The sequence below is a fragment of the Acinonyx jubatus genome, chromosome B4 (assembly GCF_027475565.1).
Source record: "Acinonyx jubatus isolate Ajub_Pintada_27869175 chromosome B4, VMU_Ajub_asm_v1.0, whole genome shotgun sequence".
Lineage (NCBI taxonomy): Eukaryota > Metazoa > Chordata > Mammalia > Carnivora > Felidae > Acinonyx > Acinonyx jubatus.
Window position 1 is genome coordinate 1027213 of NC_069387.1, and position 23621 is coordinate 1050833.

The 23621-nt window shown below is 50.3% G+C and overlaps 1 protein-coding gene and 1 long non-coding RNA gene across 11 annotated transcripts in view; one reads left to right on the forward strand and one right to left on the reverse strand.

Annotated features, from left to right (window-relative positions):
• Nucleotides 1–23621, forward strand: part of WDR37 (WD repeat domain 37) — a 78945-nt gene that overhangs the window by 39942 nt on the left and 15382 nt on the right. For 6 of the 9 annotated variants that reach the window (XM_053225190.1, XM_053225191.1, XM_053225189.1 and 3 more), the window contains 3 exons: nt 443–584; nt 16450–16584; nt 17034–17148. In XM_053225190.1, coding sequence (XP_053081165.1) covers nt 443–584; nt 16450–16584; nt 17034–17148 — 392 coding nt within the window. Of the gene's footprint in view, nt 1–442; nt 585–16449; nt 16585–17033; nt 17149–19987; nt 20062–20617; nt 23293–23621 lie in introns of those variants that run through there. The other 3 variants (XM_027073304.2, XM_027073303.2, XM_053225194.1) reach the window with 2 other exon arrangements.
• Nucleotides 13386–19736, reverse strand: LOC128316261 (uncharacterized). 2 transcript variants are annotated; one of them, XR_008299860.1, is made up of 2 exons: nt 18542–19736; nt 13386–17267 (listed from the first exon to the last, which is right to left on the reverse strand). It is a non-coding gene; the product is annotated as an uncharacterized LOC128316261 (long non-coding RNA). The 2 variants fall into 2 exon arrangements; XR_008299859.1 differs by lacking the exon at nt 18542–19736 and adding an exon at nt 17993–18498.

The window sequence follows — 23621 nt, forward strand, 5'->3', positions numbered from 1 at the left end:
TGCAAATTTGTCAGTAAGTGAATTTCCTCATTGAGTGTTAAAGATTATGTTTTACTAAGGGTTCCACATATTCTAGTATTAGAAGTTACTCTGGAATTAAAGATTAAGAATTAGTTTGTTCACATATTTAGCCTATTAAAGAGATTTGCCAGACCTTCTGACCGTCAGCATCAGGAGGTGGGTCACGCTCGCACTCGTTTTGCTGATCCCTCTAAATGTGTGGATGAAAGGACTCCAGTTCCCGAGGGAAAACCAGTTCCACTGCGACCCCACACGCTAGTTTTAAGTGACTTCTTATCTTTCCCTACTTGCATTCCCTTGTACGGTGACCGTGAGCAGTAGAGACCATAAAGAGGTTTTGATTCTTGTGTTCTTAAGAAAGCATCGCTGTAACTGTGCCTACAGGTGGATGATCTTGCATTTTTGTCATCTTTGGTTGTAGGGCATGACCAGGAGCTAACGCACTGTTGCACACACCCCACCCAGCGGCTTGTGGTGACCTCCTCCCGGGACACGACTTTCCGTCTTTGGGATTTCAGGGACCCTTCCATCCACTCCGTGAATGTCTTCCAGGGCCATACGGAGTGAGTCACAGTCATTTAGAGATCTCTCTTTAACTGTTCGTGAAAAAAGTTTTGCAGGTGGATATTAAAACTTAATTCGTATCTTCATTTCCAGTATTAACTTCCAGCTCCACGTCTTCCAAACTGGCTGCTCTTTCCCTAAACGTTTAGCTCCATTTGGGTATTTGTAAGACTTTAAAAGATTCAGTCACTGAAGTTCTCACAGGGAATTGGATGGTGGTAGGATGGGGCAGTGGGGAAGTCAGGAGACACTAGAGTTGGTGGCCCACACAGCCTCTGCTGAGAGCCTGGCCAGAGCTGGGGAGGACACCCCCCTCTCCCCCACACCCCCTCCCCCCCACCCCTCCCCCCCCCCCACCCCCTCCCCCTCCCCCCACACCCCCCCAAACCCCCTCCCCCCCCCCCCCCACCTGGCCATCTGTTGGGCAGCTCAGGCATAGCTGTGTCTTGACAGAATTCTTTTTTTTTTTTAAATTTTTTTTTTTAACGTTTATTTATTTTTGAGACAGAGACAGAACATGAACGGGGGAGGGTCAGAGAGAGAGAGAGAGAGAGAGAGAGAGAGGGAGATACAGAATCTGAAACAGGCTCCAGGCTCTGAGCTGTCAGCACAGAGCCCGACACGGGCTTGAACTCACGAACCGCAAGATCATGACCTGAGTCGAAGTCGGACGCTTAACTGACTGAGCCACCAGGCGCCCCCAGAACTCTTACTTCTTTCCAAAAACTTTTCTCCAGTCAGACCGTTCCTGATAAATCACATGACCATCTTTCCAGAGACATCCCTGCTCCCCTGCCGTGCCCCATCCCCTCCGTGAGCAGGATGCCCTTCCTGTCACACCTCCTGACTGTATCCTGTCATCTGCTCCCCATGCCACCGCTGCCCCTGCACGTGCCTCTCTGGACCGGACCGTCTCTGTGTCTGTCTCTCTGGCAGTGTGTGTCCTGAGCTTCTGCGTGTCCAGAAAGGTCCTGTGTGCTCACTAAACACTTGTTAATGAACGCATGCTTGCTCATTTGGTTGCTTGAAAATAACGGATTTTCTTCATTCCTTCTTTGGACGCACTCCCTAAACAAGCCCGTTTTATGTGTCTAACGTCAGATACGAAATTAGAGATTCAGTGTTGAGAATTCGTGCCGTGTTCACACGGAAACCGGACAGACAGAGGTCTTCAAGAAGCTTGGGGCCAGAAGGGAGGTGGTGTGCTCTGGGACAGCGGTGCGAGCATGGCCTGTGTGTGCTAGGTCCCCCCTCCCGTGTGTCCTGAGAGACTGTGACAGACTTGCTGCTGGCAGCTGGAGGGGCCGCGGCACGGGGACCGAAGGTCTCCATTGGCAGCGGCTTATCTGGCGGCGTTGGTGCCTGCGTGCAGGGCACCTCTCGCCGCGTCCCTGCTTTCACAGGTCTCGGTCCCGTCCAGGGGACGGCTTCCGGTCAGGCCAGCCTGGACCATGCAGGGGGGCAGCTGTCCTCCGTCTGCTCTGAGGGCGGGCTCGCTCTGGGCCCCGAGGACGGGGGAGCCGTGTGCGGTAATGGGGGCTGAGGGCGAGCCGGGGCCCCGTGCGCACAGCCCTGCCCAGAGCCTGCTCGTCTCTTCTCCCGGGTGCTTTATGTTGAGGAGGCTCAGGCGCACGTGAATTTGGAGGGAATCGTGTGGCGGCACCCCACGTACTCTGCTCCTGGCCTCACCGGTGGTGTTCTTTTTACCACGTCGGTCGTGTTTCTGTGTGCGCACGTGGACACGTGCAGCGTCTGGACACACAGCGCCCATGAGTGCTGTCCGCCGGGGCCCTGTGCCAGGAGCCGCCCTTGGCCTGCCGCTTCTCCCCTGCACTCCGAGCGCGTCTTTGGAGAGTTGTTGGGCGTTCCCCCCGAGAGGGTGGAAACAGAGTTCTGGGGTGGCATCTGATACCCGGCCCACATTCAGCTCTATCCCTGTTGTCCCTAAAACGTCTCTGATACATTGTTTTAGAATTCAGTCAGGCTTCATTCATTACATGCACTCATTTTGTTCTGTGGTCCTTTAATCTAGGTTAGTCTTCTGACCATTTGTTGTTACTGTTTTTATTTTCAGTTTATGTATTTAGAGAGAGGGAGAGGGCGAGGGCAAGAGTGGGGTTGGTGCAGAGAGGTAGACTCCTAGGCCAGCTTTGCGCTGTCAGCACAGAGCCTGACTCGGGGCTTGAGCCCACGATCCTGGGATCCTGAGCCAAAGTCGAGAGTTAGATGCTCAAACAACTGAGCCCCCCAGGCGCCCCTGCTGTTATTTTTATGGCGTGGATTGTTTTTGTGAAGAATCTAAGCCATTCTCAGCTAGAATGTCCCACACTCTGCTTCTCTCCTCGTTGCCTTTTTGCCAGAAGTCTTCACAGCCACCACTGTGTGCTTTGTGTCCCCGGCAGAGCGTCCTGCTATCGGGGATGCGGGCCTGGAGCGCGGGGGCGTCTCCAGGTGTCCCTACCGCAAGATGTGTTTTCCACGTTGAAATGTGTGAAGTGGCGGGGAGACGTGAGCAGTCTTCTTCCCTGGTGACCTTTCATCCACTGGGTCTGACGTCCTCAGTGATCCTCTCCTGGGTCTCTTATCACCTCGAGTGTGTAGAAGTGGTGACCTTGCTGATTTTGGCCTTCTTTCCACACTCCTCAGTTGGCGCTTTGTTTGTTAGTGTAGTTGAGGCTGCTGTAGGCTCAAGGATTATTACACTTTGACGGTTGTAGGTCTTTGTTTTGTAATAATTGTTGTTTCAGTTGTTCCAGACTAGGCTGCTGGGGCTTCTTAGACGTGCCCCTTCTGTCCTGAGCACTCATGACGTCTGGCGCAGGAGTCTGTCCCGGACTCGTTGCACTTTCCCCATCCCAGACTGGATGAGTGGCATCTGGTCCGAGCCTTGGGGGCTGGGCTGAGAAGGGCAGTGTGAACTTTATGTGAACAGCCCTCTGTGGCACCGATGGGAGCCTCCCTCCTGTGACACGGGAGGCCTTGCACGCTGGGCACAGCACACATGCGGTCCTTACAGGGGGTCTGGAGCCCTCCTCCAGATGTGTGGAGGCCAACCAAGGCACAGGGAGCTTGGTGGGGGGGTTCTTGTGGGGCCCGACTCTTAAGTGTGATTCCAGAGTCATTTTTCTGGGTGTTATTTAAAGTATCTTTGGTCACATTCTGTTTTCAATTGCTTTTTTTGATTGTCTGAAAGATTTTATTTTTATTTTCTGCAAAAAGAGCCAAGAATTTATTTGTGTTATTGGGTGTTGTTGGAAGTGTGTGTTTAGCGTTAAGACTGTTTTTTTTTTTTAATTTTTTTTAACGTTTTTTATTTATTTTTGAGACAGGGAGAGACAGAGCATGAGTGGGGGAGGGGCAGAGAGAGGGGTAGACACAGAATCGGAGGCAGGCTCCAGGCTCTGAACCATCAGCCCAGAGCTCGACGCGGGGCTCGAACCCACGGACCGCGAGATCGTGACCGGAGCTGAAGTCGGACGCTTAACCGACTGAGCCACCCCGGTGCCCCGCGTTAAGACTTTTTGAATAGTAGGTCTGTCTTGTCTGCCACCCTCTGACTGTGCAGCGTAGGAAATGCTGGGGTCATGGTTCACATGTCTCTATGATTTGGGGTGTATTTTTGTACCTGGTGGATGTGTGAAATAACGGTCGTTTCTGGAGAGATACACTATGAGGAACATGATTGGTTACGAAGGGGTTCTTACTGTTTCTTTTATAAGGTTTTTTTTTAATGTTTATTTTTGGGATAGACACAGAGTGCAAGTGGGAGAGGGGCAAAGAGAGAGGGAGGCACAGAATCCAAAGCAGGCTCCAGGCTCTGTGCTGTCAGCCCAGAGCCCCATGCAGGGCTTGAACCACAAACTGAGATCACGGCCTGAGCCGAAGTTGGATGCTTAACCGATTGAGCCACCCGGCTGCCCCTTTTATTTCCCTAAATGTTGGCTTTCTTTCTTTTCTTTTTTTAATGTTTTTATTTATGTTTGAGAGAGAGACAGAGCATGAGTGGGGGAGGGACAGAGAGAGAGGGAGACACAGAATCCGAAGCAGGTTCCAGGCTCTGAGCTGTCAGCACAGAGCCCGATGTGGGGCTCGAACCCACGAACCGCGAGATCCTGACCTGAGCTGAAGTCGGACGCCCAATCGACTGAGCCACCCAGGTGTCCCAGGGATTCTTATTTCTAGCGTGGACCTGTGATAAGGTTTCTTTGGTTTGTTTTTCTCATGGGATCAGTAGTGGCGTAGAGCAGGCATGGAGCCCTGTCTGTCCCTGAGGCCTCTTGCATCTGGATGCCCCAAGACAGAAGTTGATGCTTTCATTTTCTGTATGTAGTGAGGACACATGGAGTTGTGAGTGAAAATGGAATAAGTGGACAAGCACCGCCCTTAGACCATGTGCATTTTCTCTTAACCAAGTTAGGATGAACCAGCATGTTTGTTGATGTGCAAGGTACGAAAATAAGATTGTTCTGCCTTTGGCACTGATTTCCAGTGGTGTCAGAGAAGGGCACATTTTACCTTTTCAGAGGCCTTGGGGCACTGGCACGGGCTGGCCGGGGGCTTGTGCGCCGTGCCCGCGGGCCGAGGCCCTCCTCTGCTCCTTCGGCCATGCCGTGGCCGGCGGCGGCAGGTGGGAGCCTCTGTTCCCGCAGGGTGGAGAGGCCGCTGCCTGGGGAGAGCCCGCACGGCGTGGCCAGCAGGTGGGGCTGCAGCCTTGCCTGATCCGTTAGCAGTGAGCCTCTGGGAGTTGCGGCTGCTCGGAAAAACAGGAGGTGGGACATTTTACAGGGTTTTTAGATGAAGACTCTGTTTAGTCGGTAGCTCTTGTTGTTTTGTTTTGTGGTTTTTTTTGGTTTTTTGCCTCCGGCACGGGTTCCCTAGGTTTGAGCCCACGGGGACAAAGAAATCCGACAGAATACGGTACCTGTGCCAGTAACTACGTGTGCACCTACAGAGGGCGTGCTTTTATCAAACCAAACGCACAGCCTCGTTCCCGACCGAGAGCGGAGAACTGGCTGCTTTCGGACCGTGTTCGGTTTCCTCACTCACCTGCGACGGTCTGAGTGTGGCTTCTCAAACACGCTCGGGTCTCCTGCCTCCCCCAAGCCTTGGGTCCGTCTGACGGCCGCCGCCGCTGCACCGTCCGTTGCCACCCCAACCACGGCTGCTGTCACGGGCCCAAGGCCACGTTTCCGACATCCAGCAGTGACTGCCCCTGTAGGAAATAAGTCATTTCGGTGCCTGCAGTGCTGTCTCCTAGACTGGGAGCTAACTCTTGGTTTTCCAGGGTGATTTTCTTGAGTCCTTTTAATCTATCTTTCTTTCTTTCTTTCTTTCTTTCTTTCTTTCTTTCTTTCTTTCTCTTTCTTTTTTTTTGTATTTTACTTTTTTAACGTTTATTTTGAGAGAGAGAAAGAACATGAGTGGGGGAGGGGCAGGGGAGAGATGGACAGAATCCCATGCAGGCTCCATGCTGAGGTGGGGTTCCATCTCACGACCCTGAGATCATGACCTGAGCCATGATCAAGAGTCGGATGCTCGACCAGCTGAGCCACCCAGGTGCCCCTAACCCATTTCTTTTCTGAACGTTAAAAGCACAACTCAGACATGCTGTTCCTTACTTGTTGGTATCACCCGAAGAGTTGTAGGTGGGGCACACTCTCCAGAACGTAGTCTCTTAGGGCATATTTTCATTTACAAGAAACTCAACACACATTCTCCAGTAAAGTATGTTGGAATCTAATATCTTATATAATGTGAGTAATTCACTTAGCTCTTCAGTGATTTTGAATTTCTGTATGTTGGGTTTTCTTAAGGCAAGATGTAGCTGTGTAGGTTTTAAGATTATTTGTGTAGTTTTATAATTTATTTTAAGTTTATTTTGAGAGAGAAAGCATGAGCTGGGAGGGGCAGAGAGAGACAGAAGGAGAAAGAGAGAGAGAGAGAGAGAGAGAGAGAGAGATTGAATCCCAAGCAGGTTCATGCTGTCAGCATAGAACCCGACAAGGGGGCCTGAACCCACGAACCGTGAGATCATGGCCTGAGTCCCAGTTGGACACTTAACTGACTGAGCCATTCAGATGTCCCATCCTAGTTTGATTTCTCTAGGATCTGGGAGAGAGGTGACTGTTCTCCTCATGCTTCTGTGTGGATTCTGTGCCTTTTTGTGAAAAGAGAGTTTGAGGTGTAGTGCTTCACTGCAAGGGTACAAATCTATAGCCACACGGTTTCTCTGGAAATTTATGCTGCTGTTGTTATTACTTCTTCACGTAAGCTCTGCTTAAGGTTCTTGTACATTTTTAGAAAGGACAAATAATGTTCTTTTCTTCTTTGTTGTGTTCCATGTGTATTTTTACTTTGTACTGTGAAAGCTGTTCATTATAATAGGAATTTCAGCATAATAGGATTTACTCAGTATAAATGTGTGTCTGTTACTATTTGACTATCTGCTATAGTAGCAAGGGGTACCGATTTATATGAAGGTAAATATTAGATATTTTATGTAACAGATTGTTCTCCTAATAGTCAGGAATGAGAAATTGTAGTGTGTACTGTTCTCGGAAATAAAAGAAATGGGTAACTGAAATATTTTGGAACGTCACAGGAATTTCAAACGCTGGCAGTTTGTTTTCATAGATTTTTGTCTTCATTGTCAGGAGGTGGAGCTGAAATCCAGTGCTTTTCATCTGAAATAAGCTAAATCTTGTGTGTTGACGAGTTTCTCCCCTGACGGGATGATTGAGTAGGTGAGCTGTTTCAGGCAGTGTCATTGTAGGACGCCCCGCCCTCCCTCCTGGGACGCAGTGGCACTCTCCCGCTGGCCTAGACGCGGGCACACCGGTCATCCCAGCTGGACTCTTACCACGTGGGTTGTGTGTACAGAGGTGCGTCTGCAGGAAGCTTTCGTGGTACCCAAACTTACTTTCGGGTGAGATCCACGAAGTGTCCCTTGAAGGCGGCACGAGAGCTGCCCACGAGGATTGCACTGCCCAGCACAACTGCTTCTCTGGGGGCCTGGCGGAACCACCCCCACCCCCATCCCCGCCTCACGTTTTTCTTATGTTTTGTTTTGCTTTGTTTTGTTTCAGTTGCTATAAAAAGGGACTGACAGTTGAGGCAGTCACTGGTCATTAAGCTTTCCCTGTGGGTGGCCAATGACTCTAGTCTGTACCCAGCTGACAGTGTTCATAAGTGTGAATAAACTCTGGCATTGAAGAAACTCGAATTAGCTCACCGTGGATAAAATCTCTGAGAGTGCAAAGTTTTTTTCTTTCTGTTTTGCTTTAATTCTCCCTATATAATAATAACTTTATCCTCCAAATGTGAACTTCGGTGCTTTCTTCTAAAGAAAACAAAACACTACATCTAACAAAACAAAATAAAAAAAAATCAGATTAAAAATTATGATTGCTTTTTTATTGGTAACACTTATTTATTTTTATTTTTTGTATTTGGTTTTAATTGGAGATACGATAATGTTCATAGTTTTTTTTTTTCATAATGATTGCTTTAAAGTTAAGACATGATCATATGCTTTCATTCCCAAATTCCCAGGGAAGATATATCATAGTAAATACCAAATTCTAGGTCATTTATGTATGAAGGTGAAAGTGGCTTTGAATTTTGTGTCAGGTTATTAACAATTTTCTTTATACTTTTAAAGAGAAAAAGCACTGGGGTGCCTGCGTGTCTCAGTTGGTTACATGTCCATATCTTGATTTCAGCTCAGGTCATGATCTCACAGTTTGTGAGATCAAGCCCTGCGATGAGTTCTGTGCTGATGGTGTGGAGCCTGCTTGGGATTCATTTGTTCATATTCTCCCTCTCCCTCTCCCTCTCCCTCCCCCTCCCCCTCCCCCTCCCCCTCCCCCTCCCACTCCCCCTCCCCCTCCCCCTCCCTCCCTCTCTCTCTCTCTCTCCCCCTCTCCCTCTCTCTCTCTCCCTCTCTCTCTCCCCCTCTCTCTCTCCCTCCCCCTTCCCCCTCCCTCTCCCCCTTCCCCCTCCCCCCCCTTTCCTCCTCTCTCCCCCTCTCTCCCCCTCTCTCCCTCTCTCTCCCTCTCTTTCCCCCTTCCCCTCTCCCTTTGTCCCTCTCCCCCCCCCCCCAATTGAGCATGCACGCATTTTCTCTCTCTCTCTATGCTTAAAAAAAAAAGAGAAAGCCTTTCGACATCGTGACCCCTTCAATTGGATAGTGGTTGATTTAAGTTTTGAATTCTGTGCTTGGTCAGTGACTCAGCTTGTATGCAGGCCCGTGGTAGGGGTGGATGCGTGGCAGTCTGGTGACAGAACACCTTGGAGGCTGAGATTTTGGTAGACTGCTTTTGGTTTGTAAGTCTGTTACTCTTGGTGGTCACTTGTAAGCCCTTGTCCGGGAGGAGGAGGAGGAGGACGTGGGGAGCGTGTTGTGCTGCACGGTTTCTTTTCAGTACTGGGGGATGGCTCCAGAAGGGCCCGTAGCATCATGCTGGCCTCAAAGGCCTTTGAGCCTAAGCCTCTTGCAGTTCTGCACTCCCTGCCCAAGTGCCTGAGAGTCTGGTTCAGTCGTCGTCTTTTTATTATTATTATTTTTATTATTTTTTAAATGTTTGTTTTTGAGAGAGCATGTGCATGCAGGCAGGGGAGGGGGCAGAGAGGGGGACAGAGAATCTGAAGCAAGCTTCTCATGGATAGCACGTGCCCCATGTGGGGCTTGAACTCATGAACTGTGAGATCATGAGCCGAGCTGAAGTTGGATACTCAACCAACTGAGCCACCCAGGTGCCCCTTATTATTATTTTTATTTTGAGAGAGAGAGTGCATGCTCACATGTGTGTGTGCGTGGGGGAGGGGCAGAGAGGGGAGGAGAGAGAATCCCAAGCAGGCTTCACATCGTCAGCGCGGAGCCTGATGCAGGGTTTGATCCCATGAACCATAAGATCATGACCTGAGCCAAAATCAAGAGTTGGATACTCAGCTGACTGAGCCACCCAGACGCCCCTGTCTTCTCTTTGATTAGATGGTTTGAAAATAATTTTGTTTTGAGAAGGTTTAGAGAGTTCTGTAACTACTGGCAGTAGTTGGTTGAGAGACAGAAAGGACTCCTGGACTGTGTCAACTTCTGGTATTCTGCCCCAGTGGTCGTGTTAAGGTGTGTTTTTGCAAGTGTCATTTGTATTTGCACACGTTTTGTCATGGTGTCCTGGAAACGAGCAGGGGATGTTAGCGAATACTGTGTGCGTCTCGAGCTGCTGGGCCGGGTCCCCTGCACCTCATGCACGCAGGCGAGGCTGGTTTTCCTGTGAACGGGGCCGTTCTGCGGGTGCCACCGCTTTGCTCCGGGAGACCTCGGGGGTGTCCCATGTGGCCCCTGCAACTCCCTGCACCTCCGGCTTTGGGCCCGCGGTTTCCTTAACAGTCCCCTGCTGATGCATTTGAAAGTTGTCTCCAATTTGGAGTATAGTTTTTAAAAGTAAGAGGAGATGTAGTATTTATTTACGCTTTCAAAATTCCCCATTTAAGTAGAGATGATAGGGAACTAATAAAAATAAGGACTTAGGGGAAATTAGTGCATTTAACTCAGTGTACTTGACAGCTTGGTCGTGAACTGTCAGGTCGCTTCACTTCGCACCGAGATGACCCAAGAGAAGATCGTCAGGCTGTGACCACAGACTAAGCACCTCCTGACTCTGCACCGTCACAGACTCGTTCACAGCTGAGTCGTGTCTGGACCAACCTGCACATGTCAGCAGAAGCCACGGCGTGAGGCGTGAGGCGTGCGGCGAGCAGAGTGGGGACAGAGCAGCCGCCCGATGGCAGAGCTGGCGTGGTGTGTGTGCCTGGCCCCTGCCCACTCCAGGCCCTGGTGGGCTCGGATCACCCGCCCGGCGTCCGCACTTGCTTGCACTCGGCCGTGGCGTTGGACCCGTGGGGTGCGGGTGCTGCCGATGGAGCAGAGTCACGCTCCATTTTCTTTCTGTTCTCAGAGTGAGATGCTCCACTTAGTGTTTTCTCCAAAGTCCCTCAAGGACCAGGACTTTTTTAAAAAGACTGTCTTTTTTTTTTTTTTTTTTAATTTTTATTTATTTTTCAGAGACAAAGTGTGAGGAGGGGAGGGGCAGAGAGCAGGAGACATAGAATCTGAAGCAGGTTCCAGGCTCTGAGCTGTCAGCATGGAGCCCCACGCGGGACTCAAAACTCTTGAATTGTGAGATCATGAGCTGAGCTAAAGTCAGAGGCTTAACCGACTGAGCCACCCAGGCGCCCCCTAAAAAAGACTGTCTTTTTTTTTTCTTAAATGTTATTATTATTTTTAAAATTTACATCCAAATTAGCATATAGTGCAACAATGATTTCAGGAGTAGATTCCTTAGGGCCCCTCCCCCATTTAGCCCATCCCCCCTCCCACAACCCCTCCAGTAACCGTCAGTTTGTTCTCCATATTTAAGAGTTTCTTGTGTTTTGTCCCCCTCCCTGTCTTTATAGTATTTTTGTTTCCCTTCCCTTATGTTCGTCTGTTCTGTCTCTTAAAGTCCTCATGAGTGAAGTCATATGATTTTTGTCTTTCTCTAATTTCACTTAGCATAATACCTTCCAGTTTCATCCACGTAGTTGCAAATGGCAAGCTTTCATTCTTTTTGATTGCAGAGTAATACTCCATTGTATATATATACCACATCTTTATCCATTCATCCATTGATGGACATTTGGGCTCTTTCCATCCTTTGGCTATTGTCGATAGTGCTGCTATAAACATGGGGGTGCATGTGCCCCTTCGAAACAGCACACCTGTATCCCGTGGATAAATGCCTAGTGGTGCAATTGCTGGGTTGTAGGGTAGTTCTATTTTTAGTTTTTTGAGGAACCTCCATACTGTTTCCAGAGTGGCTGCACCAGCTTGCATTCCCAAAAAAAGACTGTCTTAAGTGGGTGCTCTGAGAGGGACTTTGGGTGCATTCAGCGACCTCCTATGTGCTGTTTCTGCTCTGAGTGTTTAGGTTGGCTCCCTGGAAGTGCTTTTCTGTGTTGGCATCTCCCGTGGACTGAGTGCTGTGTCCCCCCTTACCCGTCTGGTGAAGCGTCCCTGCAGGGAGGGCCGGGAACAGCATGTGCAAAGTCAGCTTCTCGGACCAGCGGGTGTGCCTGAGGACAGCCCCATATGAGGAGTGGGTTGCCGTCAGTGTGCTGTGGCGGGCTGTCCAAGGGCCAGTGTGGGGTGCATGGACTTGGAGGTGATTGGATACTGTCGAGGGTGTCACTGTGACAATGGTCCCCGGAATCCCAGGAGTGCAGGCAGGCTTGCTGTGAGACTCGGCACTGGGGAGCCCTGCACCCCCTCCCTCGCTGGTCTCCTGGGCTCCTTGCCTGATGCGTGGACGGGGCTCCAAGACTTGCAGTCCTGGAGAGTCACCAGCTTTAGAGTCGGAACCTTTGCTTAAGGGAGTATAGTTTGGCGGAAGCTTAGTGAACTTGACAGATGAAAGTGCTTTCCTGTTGTGTGCGTGGCATGCCCCCACCCACGTTACCGTGACTGCTGACGCCCGTGACATGTCTGGTGAAGAGCAGTGCCCTGTGCCGAGGCGGCACCTGTCCTGGGGGAGGGGCTGTGAACACCGGGCCCCCTGGGAAGGTAAGTGTGAATTCCACATGTGTTAAAAAACCAGGGGCCCATCGCTTGGGTTGCTCCTCTGGATGAGTAAGGAAATGTGAGGTGTTGGAAGGCTGTGCTGGTAGCTAATTCTGACCTTTCAGAGTGAGGGGGTGCTTGAGTGTGGGGCCCACGGGTGCCTCCTGGTGCCAAGGGTGTCTCGCCCCTCAGGCTCCTTCCGTGAGTAAATCCTATGCTGGCGTGAAGGACACTTGCTCCTCAGAGAGTTGAAGGAGCGTCACTTCTGTGTCAGAGCTCAGTTCTGGCTCATTTCATGCACACACACATGCACACACGTCATGTTCCGTGTAGCCAGTGTCACGTCTGGTGGGTATGCCAGCACATGCGTGTGCATGTGTCCACATGTCATACGTGTATCATCTTCCGTGTGTCCTGTGCCACTTCTGGTGGATGCGCTCGCACTCCCAGTTCTGAAACGTGTTTGCACACGGTCCCTGGGCCACAAGGGCCCTCAGGCGCCTGCAGCCTGGGTTTACGTGGAGTCACCCCCACTGTGGTGTGAGGGATGTCCAGGTGAAGAAGAGGGGTCTTCCCAGGCCTGTGACAGCTCACCTCAGACCCAGGACAGACCCGTGCCTCTCTGGGGCTTCTTCAGGAAAGAGCGCTCTCTCTTCGACTTTGCAGTTTCTGGAGAGTAAAAATCTTACGGTTCCTAATACCTTCCTAACTTCAATTTTCCTGGTTATTCTGATGAACAGGGCTTTTCTGTATCATATTATTTCAAGGCTGATGTAGAAACAGTTTTCCTTTTGGAAGATTTAAAAAAGAAGGGAAGCCTTTTAAATTGTTCACATCCTAGTTTTTATGCCCGGAGTCACGTGATGCTGACATTGGGACATTGGCTGTGAGCGCATCAGCACGTAACTAGCAAAGTCTTGAATTCAGAAACTAAGGGAATGGACAGTTAGGTTATTAAAACCTGAGGGAGATCACTCTTCACCTAACTTGTTTGTATTTTAATGTTTGTTTATGTTGAGAGAGAGAGAGAAGGGGAGGGGCAGAGAGAGGGAGAGAGAGAATCCCAAGCAGGCCCCCTGCTGACCGCGCAGAGCCAAAATCTCATGAACCCAGATCAAGACCTGAGCCGAAATCAAGAGTCAGACACTTAACCGACCAAGCCCCCCAGGTGCCCTGTGTCACAGTTGTTGATGTAATTACAAATATTCAAAACTTATTTATGCTTGGCTGTTACATTGTTTGATCAGAATGAAATAGTGACCAGGCTTCACAGAAAGGAAATCAGAGCCTTGGCCCTTGATACTACAAGCATGAGGTTACCCTGTGAATCTTCCTAAGTTTAACTTCTCTGTAACCCCCTTGTTTAAAAATCTCTGTAACCCTTTTAAATCAAGTTGTGTAGAATGATCATCTTTGAATAATCTATGGAAAAGTTACTGATTCAGTTAATAAAATGCGCTGGAGGAGAACTTGGTTAACGAAAGGCACCGTTCTGATGCACCTGTGATGCCGCTCGCAGCCATCGCTGCGGCGTGATGACCCTGGTGATCGCGAAGCTTCTCTGAGGTATTGTCACAAGTCCCAGCAGCGGCTCGTTTCAGTGTCACAGTTACGCTGTTGCCCGAAAACTGCCCCTGTCCCGTCGCTGCCCCGCTGGGGTGTCCTCACTCCACCTTGTTCGCTGTGGCATGTTCCCTGAGGCGAGCGGGACCTGCTCCGTCGAGGGGGCGGTCGTGCACTTCGGTCCTGTCGGTGACGACGTCTCGGTTTGCCGAAGACAGGCTCAGGGAGGAGGGGGACCGGGTTGGATACTGAGCTGGCGCTGCTTTAACTTCTTTCTTCTGGGAGCATTTGAATTCCAGATCCTGAAAGCGAACCAGATGTGACACAAGTGTGACTTTTCCTTTAAATGTTTATCTTAGGGCCTGCTTTTTTGAGAGTTCGCCATCAAGGAGTATTCAGAAATGTATCATTTGGAAAAGGGTTGTTTTCCATTTAGTTGTCTCAGATCTTAAGACACAGGCCCATGTGCGTCGTGTGCGCACTGAGGAGTACACGGGGTGGGCCGGGCACAGTGCGTGTGCTCTCCAGGACCCTCCATGTTAGGGCAGGCTGCAGAGGACTTGCTTCGTCTGTGCGGGGCTTAGTTTCAAAGGACGGTCTGGGAAGCGGGAAGCGGTAGCCAGGGAGGACGTGGTCAGGACAGGTCTTCCGTTGTGTGCAGACGTGAGGGCAGGTGTGGTCTGTCCTGCCGGCCTGTGCTAGGCTGCAGGGATGTCACAAACACTGCCCCGTCCTTGGTAGGGCGATGGGCCACACTGATTTCCTCCTGGATGCACTCTTCAAAGGCGGACTCCCGTCCAGAGGACGCCCCTGCCCTTGCCTGAGTGCTTGCTCCTCTGCTCTGTCCTTCTGATGCAAACGGATCTCTTGGTTTTGTGGCGAGCTCCATCTGAAAGGTGAGAAGCGGGGGGCTCTGCGCTGTTTCTGATGTGGGGCCAGGAGAGCGCACTGCCTGGCATTTCCGGGCCAGCATTTTCCACACATCGTGTGTGTTTTTTTTTTCTTAGCTATGAAATTCCGGCAGATTGTTATGCAAAACAGCTTTGTGTCTCTGTGTGACTGGGAAGACAGCTGTTAGTCCTAATGAGGAGTGCTAGCATTACAGTCTCTCCGGTGATTGAGACCCGCGGAGGGAGCAGAATGTTCCAGATCGGCCAGTGGTGTGCGGTGAGAAGGTAGTGCGCTGTCAGCTGGAAGCACACGCCCGGCTGCTCTCGGCGACAAGATAAATGAGTCGGCTGGAGTTCGGCAGAGTCTGAGCTTTTCCAGTGAGCAGTCATGGCACAGTGGGTTCCCCCGGGGACCTGAGTCCGAGGGTGCCTCGAGAGCCATGGCCCCCGCGCCAGCTTTTCCCTTTGATGCCCTACAATACCTGTCAGGATGGTGATTTATTAAAAACCTAATGTCTTTCAGCATTTCATTAACATAAGGTGAGACGGTCTTTTGTGGAGACTTTTTTCATTAATTGAGCAGAATGTTCACTGAAATTTAACTTGGCCACAACTCCCTGAGAACCGGAGTCCACGGGGGAGGCCGGGCGTCAGAGTCCCTCCCAGCTTGTCGCGGCCTCTGCACCAGGCCAGGCCTGACGCTCCTCTGTGTTTGAGACGGGGGTTCAGAGGGGCCGTTGGCTTCAAGTCCGGGCTTACCTTCCTCCCCCTGTTCTCTGTGCATCACACGTGGGCCCCCCTCCACTGCCTGATATAGCATGGTGTCCACATTCATCCCCGTGATGACAGCGGGATTTGTGTCTTTTTTTTATGGCCCAATAAGACCCTGTTGTTCATACACACATGCCATCTTCTTTGTACATTTGTGTGTCAACATTAGGTGGTTTGCGTGTCCTGCCTGCTGTGAACGTGGGGGCGCAGGTACCTCTTCAGGGTACTGATCCGTTTCCTTGGGATGCGTGCCCGGTAGTGGTGTTGCTGGATCACAGGGTAGTTCTATTTTTAACTGTACAGGGAGCCTCCACACTGTCCTCCACACTGTCCTCCACAGTGGCTGCACCAGCTTGCATTCCCACCAACAGGGCATGAGGTTCCTTTTCTCCACGTCCTGACCAACACTTGTGTTCTGTTTTTTTGATGGAAGGCATTCTAAGGGGAGTGAGATGGGATGCTGTGGTTTTGATTTGCGTTCCCCTGATGGTTGACAGTGAGCATCTTTTCATGGGCTTTTTGTCCTTTTGTGAATCTTCCGTGGAGAAAGTTCTGTCTAAATTCTTGGCACGTTTTTAAATTGGTGGTGGTGGTGGTGGTGGTTGAGTTAAAGGAATAGGTTTTTCTCCAATGTTTTGGTTAAACTGAAAGTTAGGCTGGATTTTTCTTTTTCTTTTCTTTCTTTTCTTTTTTTTTTTTTACATTTGTGCTGTCAGGTGCGAGTATGTAGACATTTTGGCAGGTTCTGTCTAATCGATGTCTTCCGGTAGCTTCTCTTTGCTCCATTGCCTGAGAAGGTAGAGCTGAGTAGAATGGACTGTACTTTTCTAATGCTCATTGTGTTTACACTCACAGGGAGATTGAAGCAGGAGTTAGTGGAGTCGGAGACAACTGTCCGCTTCCACGTCTCCAGTAGCCTTTCCACCTGCCTCACCAGTCTCTGGCAGCGGGATTGTGTGCTCATTACGCAGGTGGAGAGGACTTGTATCTGCATCCTGGGACTTGCTGATGATCTTTTGAACCTGTGCCCTTTACTTGTAGCACCGTGACCTCGGCCGTGTTCACCGTGGGAGATAATGTTGTTTCGGGCAGCGATGACCGCACCGTGAAGGTCTGGGATTTAAGGAATATGAGATCCCCCATTGCGACTATTCGCACAGACTCTGCCATCAACAGGTGAATGTTATGTCCTGCTTGTTATGTCCTGAGAGGGTGGCTTGTCATGCAGTGTTTTATTCACGTACGTGTGGTGTTTAAGAGAGCACTTGGAAAAGTGCATTAGACTTCCAGGGAAGTATTTTTTGCAGGGGGGATTATTTTTTATTGATCCTCATGCAGATTTAGTATCCCCTGTGTGCTGCTGAAATGTGAGTATAAAATCGGGCTGGGGCGGTGAGCTTCAAAGGAGAAGAATGAGCCACCTTTGGGCAAGCACTGTGGGGCTGCATTTGAGTCACTGTCATTACAGGTAAGTGACTCGGTCTCTGTGTGCTGACGCTGCAGACAGATAGCACCTGCCTTGAAGCGTGAATGGTGCGAAGTCTCCCACTGCGTGATAGTCTGTAAACTCGGAGACTTGTGCCGTCCCGACTTCATCCATAACCCACTTCGTCTCCCCTTCGCAGGATCAATGTATGCGTCGGCCAGAAGATAATCGCCCTCCCACACGACAACCGGCAAGTGAGGCTGTTCGACATGTCGGGCGTGCGGCTGGCGCGGCTCCCCCGTAGCAGCCGGCAGGTAGGTGTGCTTTCGCCCCGCGTGTTCGCCCCGCGTGTTGGCAGCGAGCCTTGGGGACAGCGTGGAGTCTGCGTCCTAGGTCACCACTGACCGACGAGCCCCACGTCGTTTTAGGTTTTCTAAAAAGAGAGAAACTAGCGATATGTTTAAATTATCCAGATATACTAGACATAAGTGCTTTTATAATTGTAATCGATATAAACACACCAGAGGTGTCACATTCTTATTTTCCTACTGTCATTGGACGCTAGATTTCACTGGAAGTACTTGATCTGTGTTTAGGACTCACAAAATTTAAAGTTGAAGGGTTCCCCAGTACCTGAACTGAGTGTGCCACATGTTTTTAAACTTAAATGAGATGGCGCACTCCGCCCCCCAGTCTCTTGTGGGGAGCAGAGGGCGCCCATGGTGGCGGTCCCCCTCTGGGACAGCACAGCCTCACCTCTTGGCAAGTGAAAGTGTGCACCCTCACTCGGATGCAGAGGTGTGGGCCTCGGGGCCTCTTTCAGAAGAGGACCCGCCCCACCCAGACCGGAAGAGCCCTTTCCCTGGCAGGTGCAGGACGGGAAAAGCCCATCTAGATGCAGCTTTGCTGGGAGTCAGCCCAGACGGTGCGGGGGAGGGGGAGTGTGGTGCTCGTGGCCGTGGCTGCGGCTCAGACCTGCTGATGCACATTCCTGGCGTGCCACCTGGGAGTTCGCACTTAGGTGGTTCCCCATGGCTCCTGTGGGGCAGTGGATGTTGCTGTGATGCATAACCCCCCATACGCTCCCTCCTGCATCCCCCCGCCCCTCCCTTCCCATCTTCCCCCACTACCCCTCAATCCCCATCGCTGAGGCCGCACCTCTGCAGGCCTGGTGCTTAACTGAGCCTTGCCCCCTGGCCCCCCTCCTTTTCCTCCCACGGCCTTCTCCGTGTGTCAGTGTGACAGCCGCGTGGGCGAGCCAGTTCGTGTGGCCCCTGACGCTGCAGTCAGTGTCTGTGCCCCCAGCGCCTGCCACGCTTGCTGCCCCATGGCCGTGGCTCTGCCGACCCCTTGTGGAGGCGACCCCTGTCGTCTTGTGTAAAGCCTCACAGAGTGGTTTGTGACCCGCAGGCCGGCCCTGGTGTTAGGAGCTGTAGACTGAAGGTGGCTTCAGAGGCCAACGGCGAAGGGTGTTGGCTGTCAGCGAGGCCTGACTTTACGTGGCGCCAACTCTCCGTGAAAGGCCTCTCTGCCCTCAACACGGGGTTTCACCTGCTCTCCCCCTCGGGGCTTGTACGTGTACTGTCCTAAGTTCATTTTGAAACTCTATTCTTTGAGTACACGTCACAGAAAAAGTACTCGTGAAATTAGAGTGCTTAATAAAATCTTCACCTCCCCCCCGAAAAAGGGAAGGTTCGAGCTTGGCACCTGCAGAGTCCCTGCTGTGCGTGCACGCTGCGTCGTTAACACGCTGGGACCCATGTGTGGTACCTGACGGGCGCTGTGCGGCCTGTGAGGGCTGCGCCTGGAACACGAGGTCGGGCGTGCACGACTTCTACTTTGAGAACGTTTTCCTCGAGAAAGTACGGAGTTGTGAGAGGTTCTGGTGGTGCTGATCCCGTGGAGGCAACTCGCGTTGGTTGTCTGTACACGTGTAGCCCTGTTGAAACTGTAGAATTTGTGGTGCTCGGATTTGTTTCCTCCTGAAGTGTTGTGTTGAATAGAATTATTTTTAAGATTGATGAGTAACGTTTCACTTAATTCTGAACTTGTGACACTTCTTCAGATAGAAAAATGCTGGGCTCGGTGTCCCGGAACCACAGCCGGCAGTCCCTGCTTTCTGTCGCCCCGGCTTCTTTGAACCGACAGACTTTAAGAAGACAAAACAACAACCTTATTTGAAATTGGTAGCTAGAGTGAAGGTGGCTGACAGCGTGAACTTGTTTTACTTTGGGGAGAGTGCAGGTGGTGTTTCCCAAAAGTGTGTTTCATGCCAAGCGAGCTCTGTAGAGCGCTGGAGGGGCCAAGGGACAAGGCTCTGGGTGCAGCGTGTCTGTGAGCTGTTCCAGAAGGCACACTGGCCCGTGGCCGGTGTGCAGCGCTCTGTGCAGTGTGCACATTGTGACCCGAGAGGGGGCGGGGCGTTTCTAAAGTACACATGTGCCCCAGGCATGTCTGTGTGCACTCGGGTCCGAGGGACACAGGAGGCTGGACTCCAGGTGGGTCCTGGGTGAGTGCTCCTTTGCCAGCGTTCTGTGTGCTGGCTGGCCCTGCCTTACCCCCTTACTAAGCACCTGACCTGAGGGTTTCTGTCGGCAGTGCCTTGAGTTGACTGATCTTTAACTGGTTCCTGTGCAGAGTCCTGATCGCTGCCAGTTAATGGATGCATCGTTCCCTCTTTCTTCTGAGGTTTTTAACAAAGAAGCCTAACAACATTGCTCTTGAAACCCTTTGTTGTGTGGGTTTCTGTTGGCAGTACTTTATTTTGTGGACTGTTGTGTTCTTTGTCATAGAGAGCACTTTCCACATGTGGATGCTTTACCAGGGAACTTCTGTGCCATTCTTGTTTTTTTCCTTTCTTTTTTTAAGAGGGAGAACAAGCTGGGGAGGGACAGATTGAGAGAGAGAGAGAGGGGGAGACAGAGAATGCCAGGCAGGCTCCACACTGTCAGTGCAGAGCCTGATGCAGGGCTTGATCTCAGAAATGTGGGATCGTGACCGGGGCCAAAACCAAGAGTCTGACACTTCACCAGCTGAGCCACCCGGGGTGGGGGGGGGAGGGGGGTGTCCCTGTGCCATTCTTCTGAGTGTTCCTTTTACTTCTGAAATTTCTGTCAGCTTTCCTTAATCCTGTTTCTTGTACTTTCTCACTAGACCGTGATCACGTTAATCTGGAAGTATATTCACATGTGCTGAGGCATTGCTGTGTCTCTACACGTATACACTAGGTATACTACATTCTAAAAACTTTGCTAGTGTTTGGCAGTAATTTTTTCCAGCATTCTGATAACTTAGCTGGACTTCCTGAAGGTAGCAGGAATTGACTTGAAAGATCGTTTATTTTATCCTTGTCTTATTTGATACAAAATGTATTTTTCTGGCCACTTTATTACCTGAGCCAACTATTTGTTAAAATGGTCTTTGAGGTCTTTGAATGGATTTCATTTATTTTATTCCCAATATTATCTAGCTCATTAAAAATCTTCAAATTGATCATATATTCTTTTTCCCTGACTATAATCTTACTCATTTTATTAAAGAATCACAAAATGCTTTTGGTCATGTGTGCTGACGCCCCTCGCCCCGCCTCGGCCTCTCCGCAGCACGTGGCCGAAAGCTTGTTGCCACGTGCATGGTTTGTGGCTCGTGTTGACTAATGCCGCCTGTTAATGTTTTTTTCTTTCGACTCCGTCGCCTTGATTCGTGTAGTTGTAAATCTGGCTGAGGTTTTATCGCGCTTCTGCCTTGGGAAGGATATACTAATTCTGGTTTGTGTGATAATAGGGCCACAGAAGAATGGTGTGCTGCTCGGCGTGGAGCGAGGACCACCCCATGTGCAATCTGTTCACCTGCGGGTTTGACAGGCAAGCCATTGGCTGGAACATCAACATCCCTGCGTTGTTACAAGAGAAATGAGGTTGCCGGCGTTCCTTAGTCGCGTGGTTCGCCGTGGACCTGTGGACCGGTGCCGCTTTTCTCCTGTTGGTCAAGCCCTTTTTCTGAGAGTCGGGCCCTGACGAGGGTGATTTGTATGTTCTTTTCTCATTGTACCCAGCTTGCATGAAATGTACAGCAAAACGTATGGTCCTAAGTTTTATTTTCGTCTTGTGTGTGTGTTGGCGCCCTCCGTGCAGTGGAGACGAAGCCCCTTCCCCGTAGCACGTCGTGTGTTGTGAGTTGCTGGCATCTGACAGCTGACAGGAGGGCATTACGTTTGCGTGAGTTAAATGTGAACCCGCGTACTTACTGTGAGGCGCAAGTAGAGTGTAGCGTTTCTGGAATAATTATACACGTCTGCCTTGTGCCGGGAAGGTCACGGAGCTGCAACCGCGTTGGCTGACGCATGGCAGGTGCGCTGGAAGACTTGAGGGTTGCTTCCGCGTGAGGTTTTAGCGTGTGCCGGGCTGTCACGGAGCTTCGACTCCGTCCCGCCGTAGTTACGTAAAACAACCTGGATGTTAGACGCTAACAGAAGTAGGCTGCAGACTTTACATTTGGAGAGTCGTTTGGAAAGAAAAAGTTTCTGCTCTTTTTGTGGAAAATCATTTCAATCTCCTGAGGTCTCATGTTAGCAAATTCAAAAATGTGATTCTAATCACTGATTTCAGATACTAAGCAAAATTTAAAGCACTTTAGTTTATAGCCATGGTTATAAACAGTTTTGAGAAGTTACAGATGACTTATCCATTGAATGTGACTTGACCTTTTGAAGAAGGCCCTGCCTGCTACCTGAAAACAAAACCTTATTTATTTTCTATTCTACACTTTGGTTTGCGTATTTCTAAGGGGGTTCACTTCCTTGGTGGTGTTTGAGAGCCAACAATGCAAATAAATGAGTACTACCTCAGAACAGCATGTTTGGAGACCGGGGGCGTCTCGCCACTGCGTGTGGCTGGGATGCCCAGTTCAGTTCCGAAGGCAGGACAGACAATCATAGCGGCCGGCAGGGGCGGCTGCAGCGATGCGTCGCAGGCCGGCAGCTTGCTCCCGTTTCGGCAGCCGGGACGCCCCTGCGTGCCAGCCCTGTCACTGCCCGGGCGAGCCCGTCGCTCTTGCCTTCGTAGGACTCACTGTTGTCTGCTGTTTGTGAGTTCGTGTTTCTTGCTCACAGTTTTGATAAAGAGCCGTCTCTGCATACCGCCCTCCTATTTTTAATTCTTTGAGTGTGTGCACTTGGAGAGGCACAAGAGGGTGACCGTGAAGACGATCGTGGGTGCCCCACTTCTGGTGGTGACGGCTGGTGGAGGAGCGCGTGGGCCGCCCTGGGTCCTGAGTGAACGCGCCTCACTTGAGGCTCCCGTGGCTCAGGTCCTATGTGTGGTACCTCGTGAGGAATTCCAGCCCCAAATTCTCTGGAACGATTTTGAGATGATTGACACGGTCTGGAAGGGAAGAAGGACCAGGAGAAACCCGTCCTGCTACGGATGGTTGAGGTCGGTGCCTGGAGGGTGCAGAAAGTCATTTCTGAAGCCTGCCTTCTGGCCCCTGCCGACCTAGGGGCACCACACCCCCAGCGCCAGAGTGCGGGCGACCTCGGGCCTCCAATCTGTGTGTCCAAGCTCTTGGGCTCCTGTTGTGTTTTAATTTGAATGTCTGGGTGTCTTAGAATCATTGTTAGGAGCACTGAAAAACGTATACAAACACAGTTGAATCAGACTTAAGAACCAGATCTCTGCCGGATTAAAAAAAGTGGAAGCTTTGAAATAAATATTTTTGATGGCCATTTAGTTCTCTGCAAACTAGTGCCCTCCGTGGCCGGCAGCTGCTCACTGTCTCGCCAACGGGAGTGGCCGACCTCCTCACTCCTCCCGCGTCTCCACGAGGGCACAAGGCCTCATGCTTTTGGGGAGAGTTCTCAGGAGCAGGACACCCTACTATCACGACCACGTCGTCCTCTGACGTGCTTCTATTCAGCTGCTGCTGTGGCCTTAGTGGTGGTGTTTTCGGGAGTCATGGAGATTTGGGATCGTGCGTGTGTGTGCGTGCGCGTGTGTGAGCATCCATGTGCATGTGTGTACTTGTGTGGCTGAGATTAAGTCGTGATCAGCCACATGTGATCTCACCTGAAATCGTGTTTGGAAATGAGAGTGGTTTTGTTCTGTATGCTCACATGTCCAGAATTTCATTTGATAATGGAAGGAAAATGTGTGGTTACTGGAAAATGTGTATTGATAGAAAGTTTCATAAGAACTACGTTGTTGGACAAAACAGCACTCTTTCTCAACCACTGCACATCGATTTCTGTAGAGACAAAAATTGTGTACATATTTTGGAATTTGAAGAATCCTATGTAAATCACTTGTTGCTTAAATCTGTGAAAAACAAGTTTCTTTGGGGGGAAAGTATGCATTTATAAGTGTTGTGTATAGCAAGTGTTTTTATTGTATTGGTGTAATTGTTTTTAAGTGTTGAATGTCTTCATTGCCATATGAAATTCATTAAAAATCCACATTCTGTAATCACTATTGTAAAAATTTTATGTTATTAGGAGTCTTTTTTTATTCTTTATTTAAAAAATTTTTAAAAGACGTTTGATTTATTTTTGAGAGACAGAGCATGAATGGGGGAGGGGCAGAGAGAGAGGGAGACACAGAATCTGAAGCAGGATTCAGGCCTGAGCTGTCAGCACAGAGCCCGGTGCGGGGCTCGAACCTGTGAATGGGGAGATAGTGACCTGAGATGAAGTTGATGCTTAACTGACTGAGCCACCCAGGCGCCGCATATTCTTTACTTATTTTTTAAATTTTTTGCTTTGGTGAAAATTCTAGTATTGCCCACTTGAAAAATT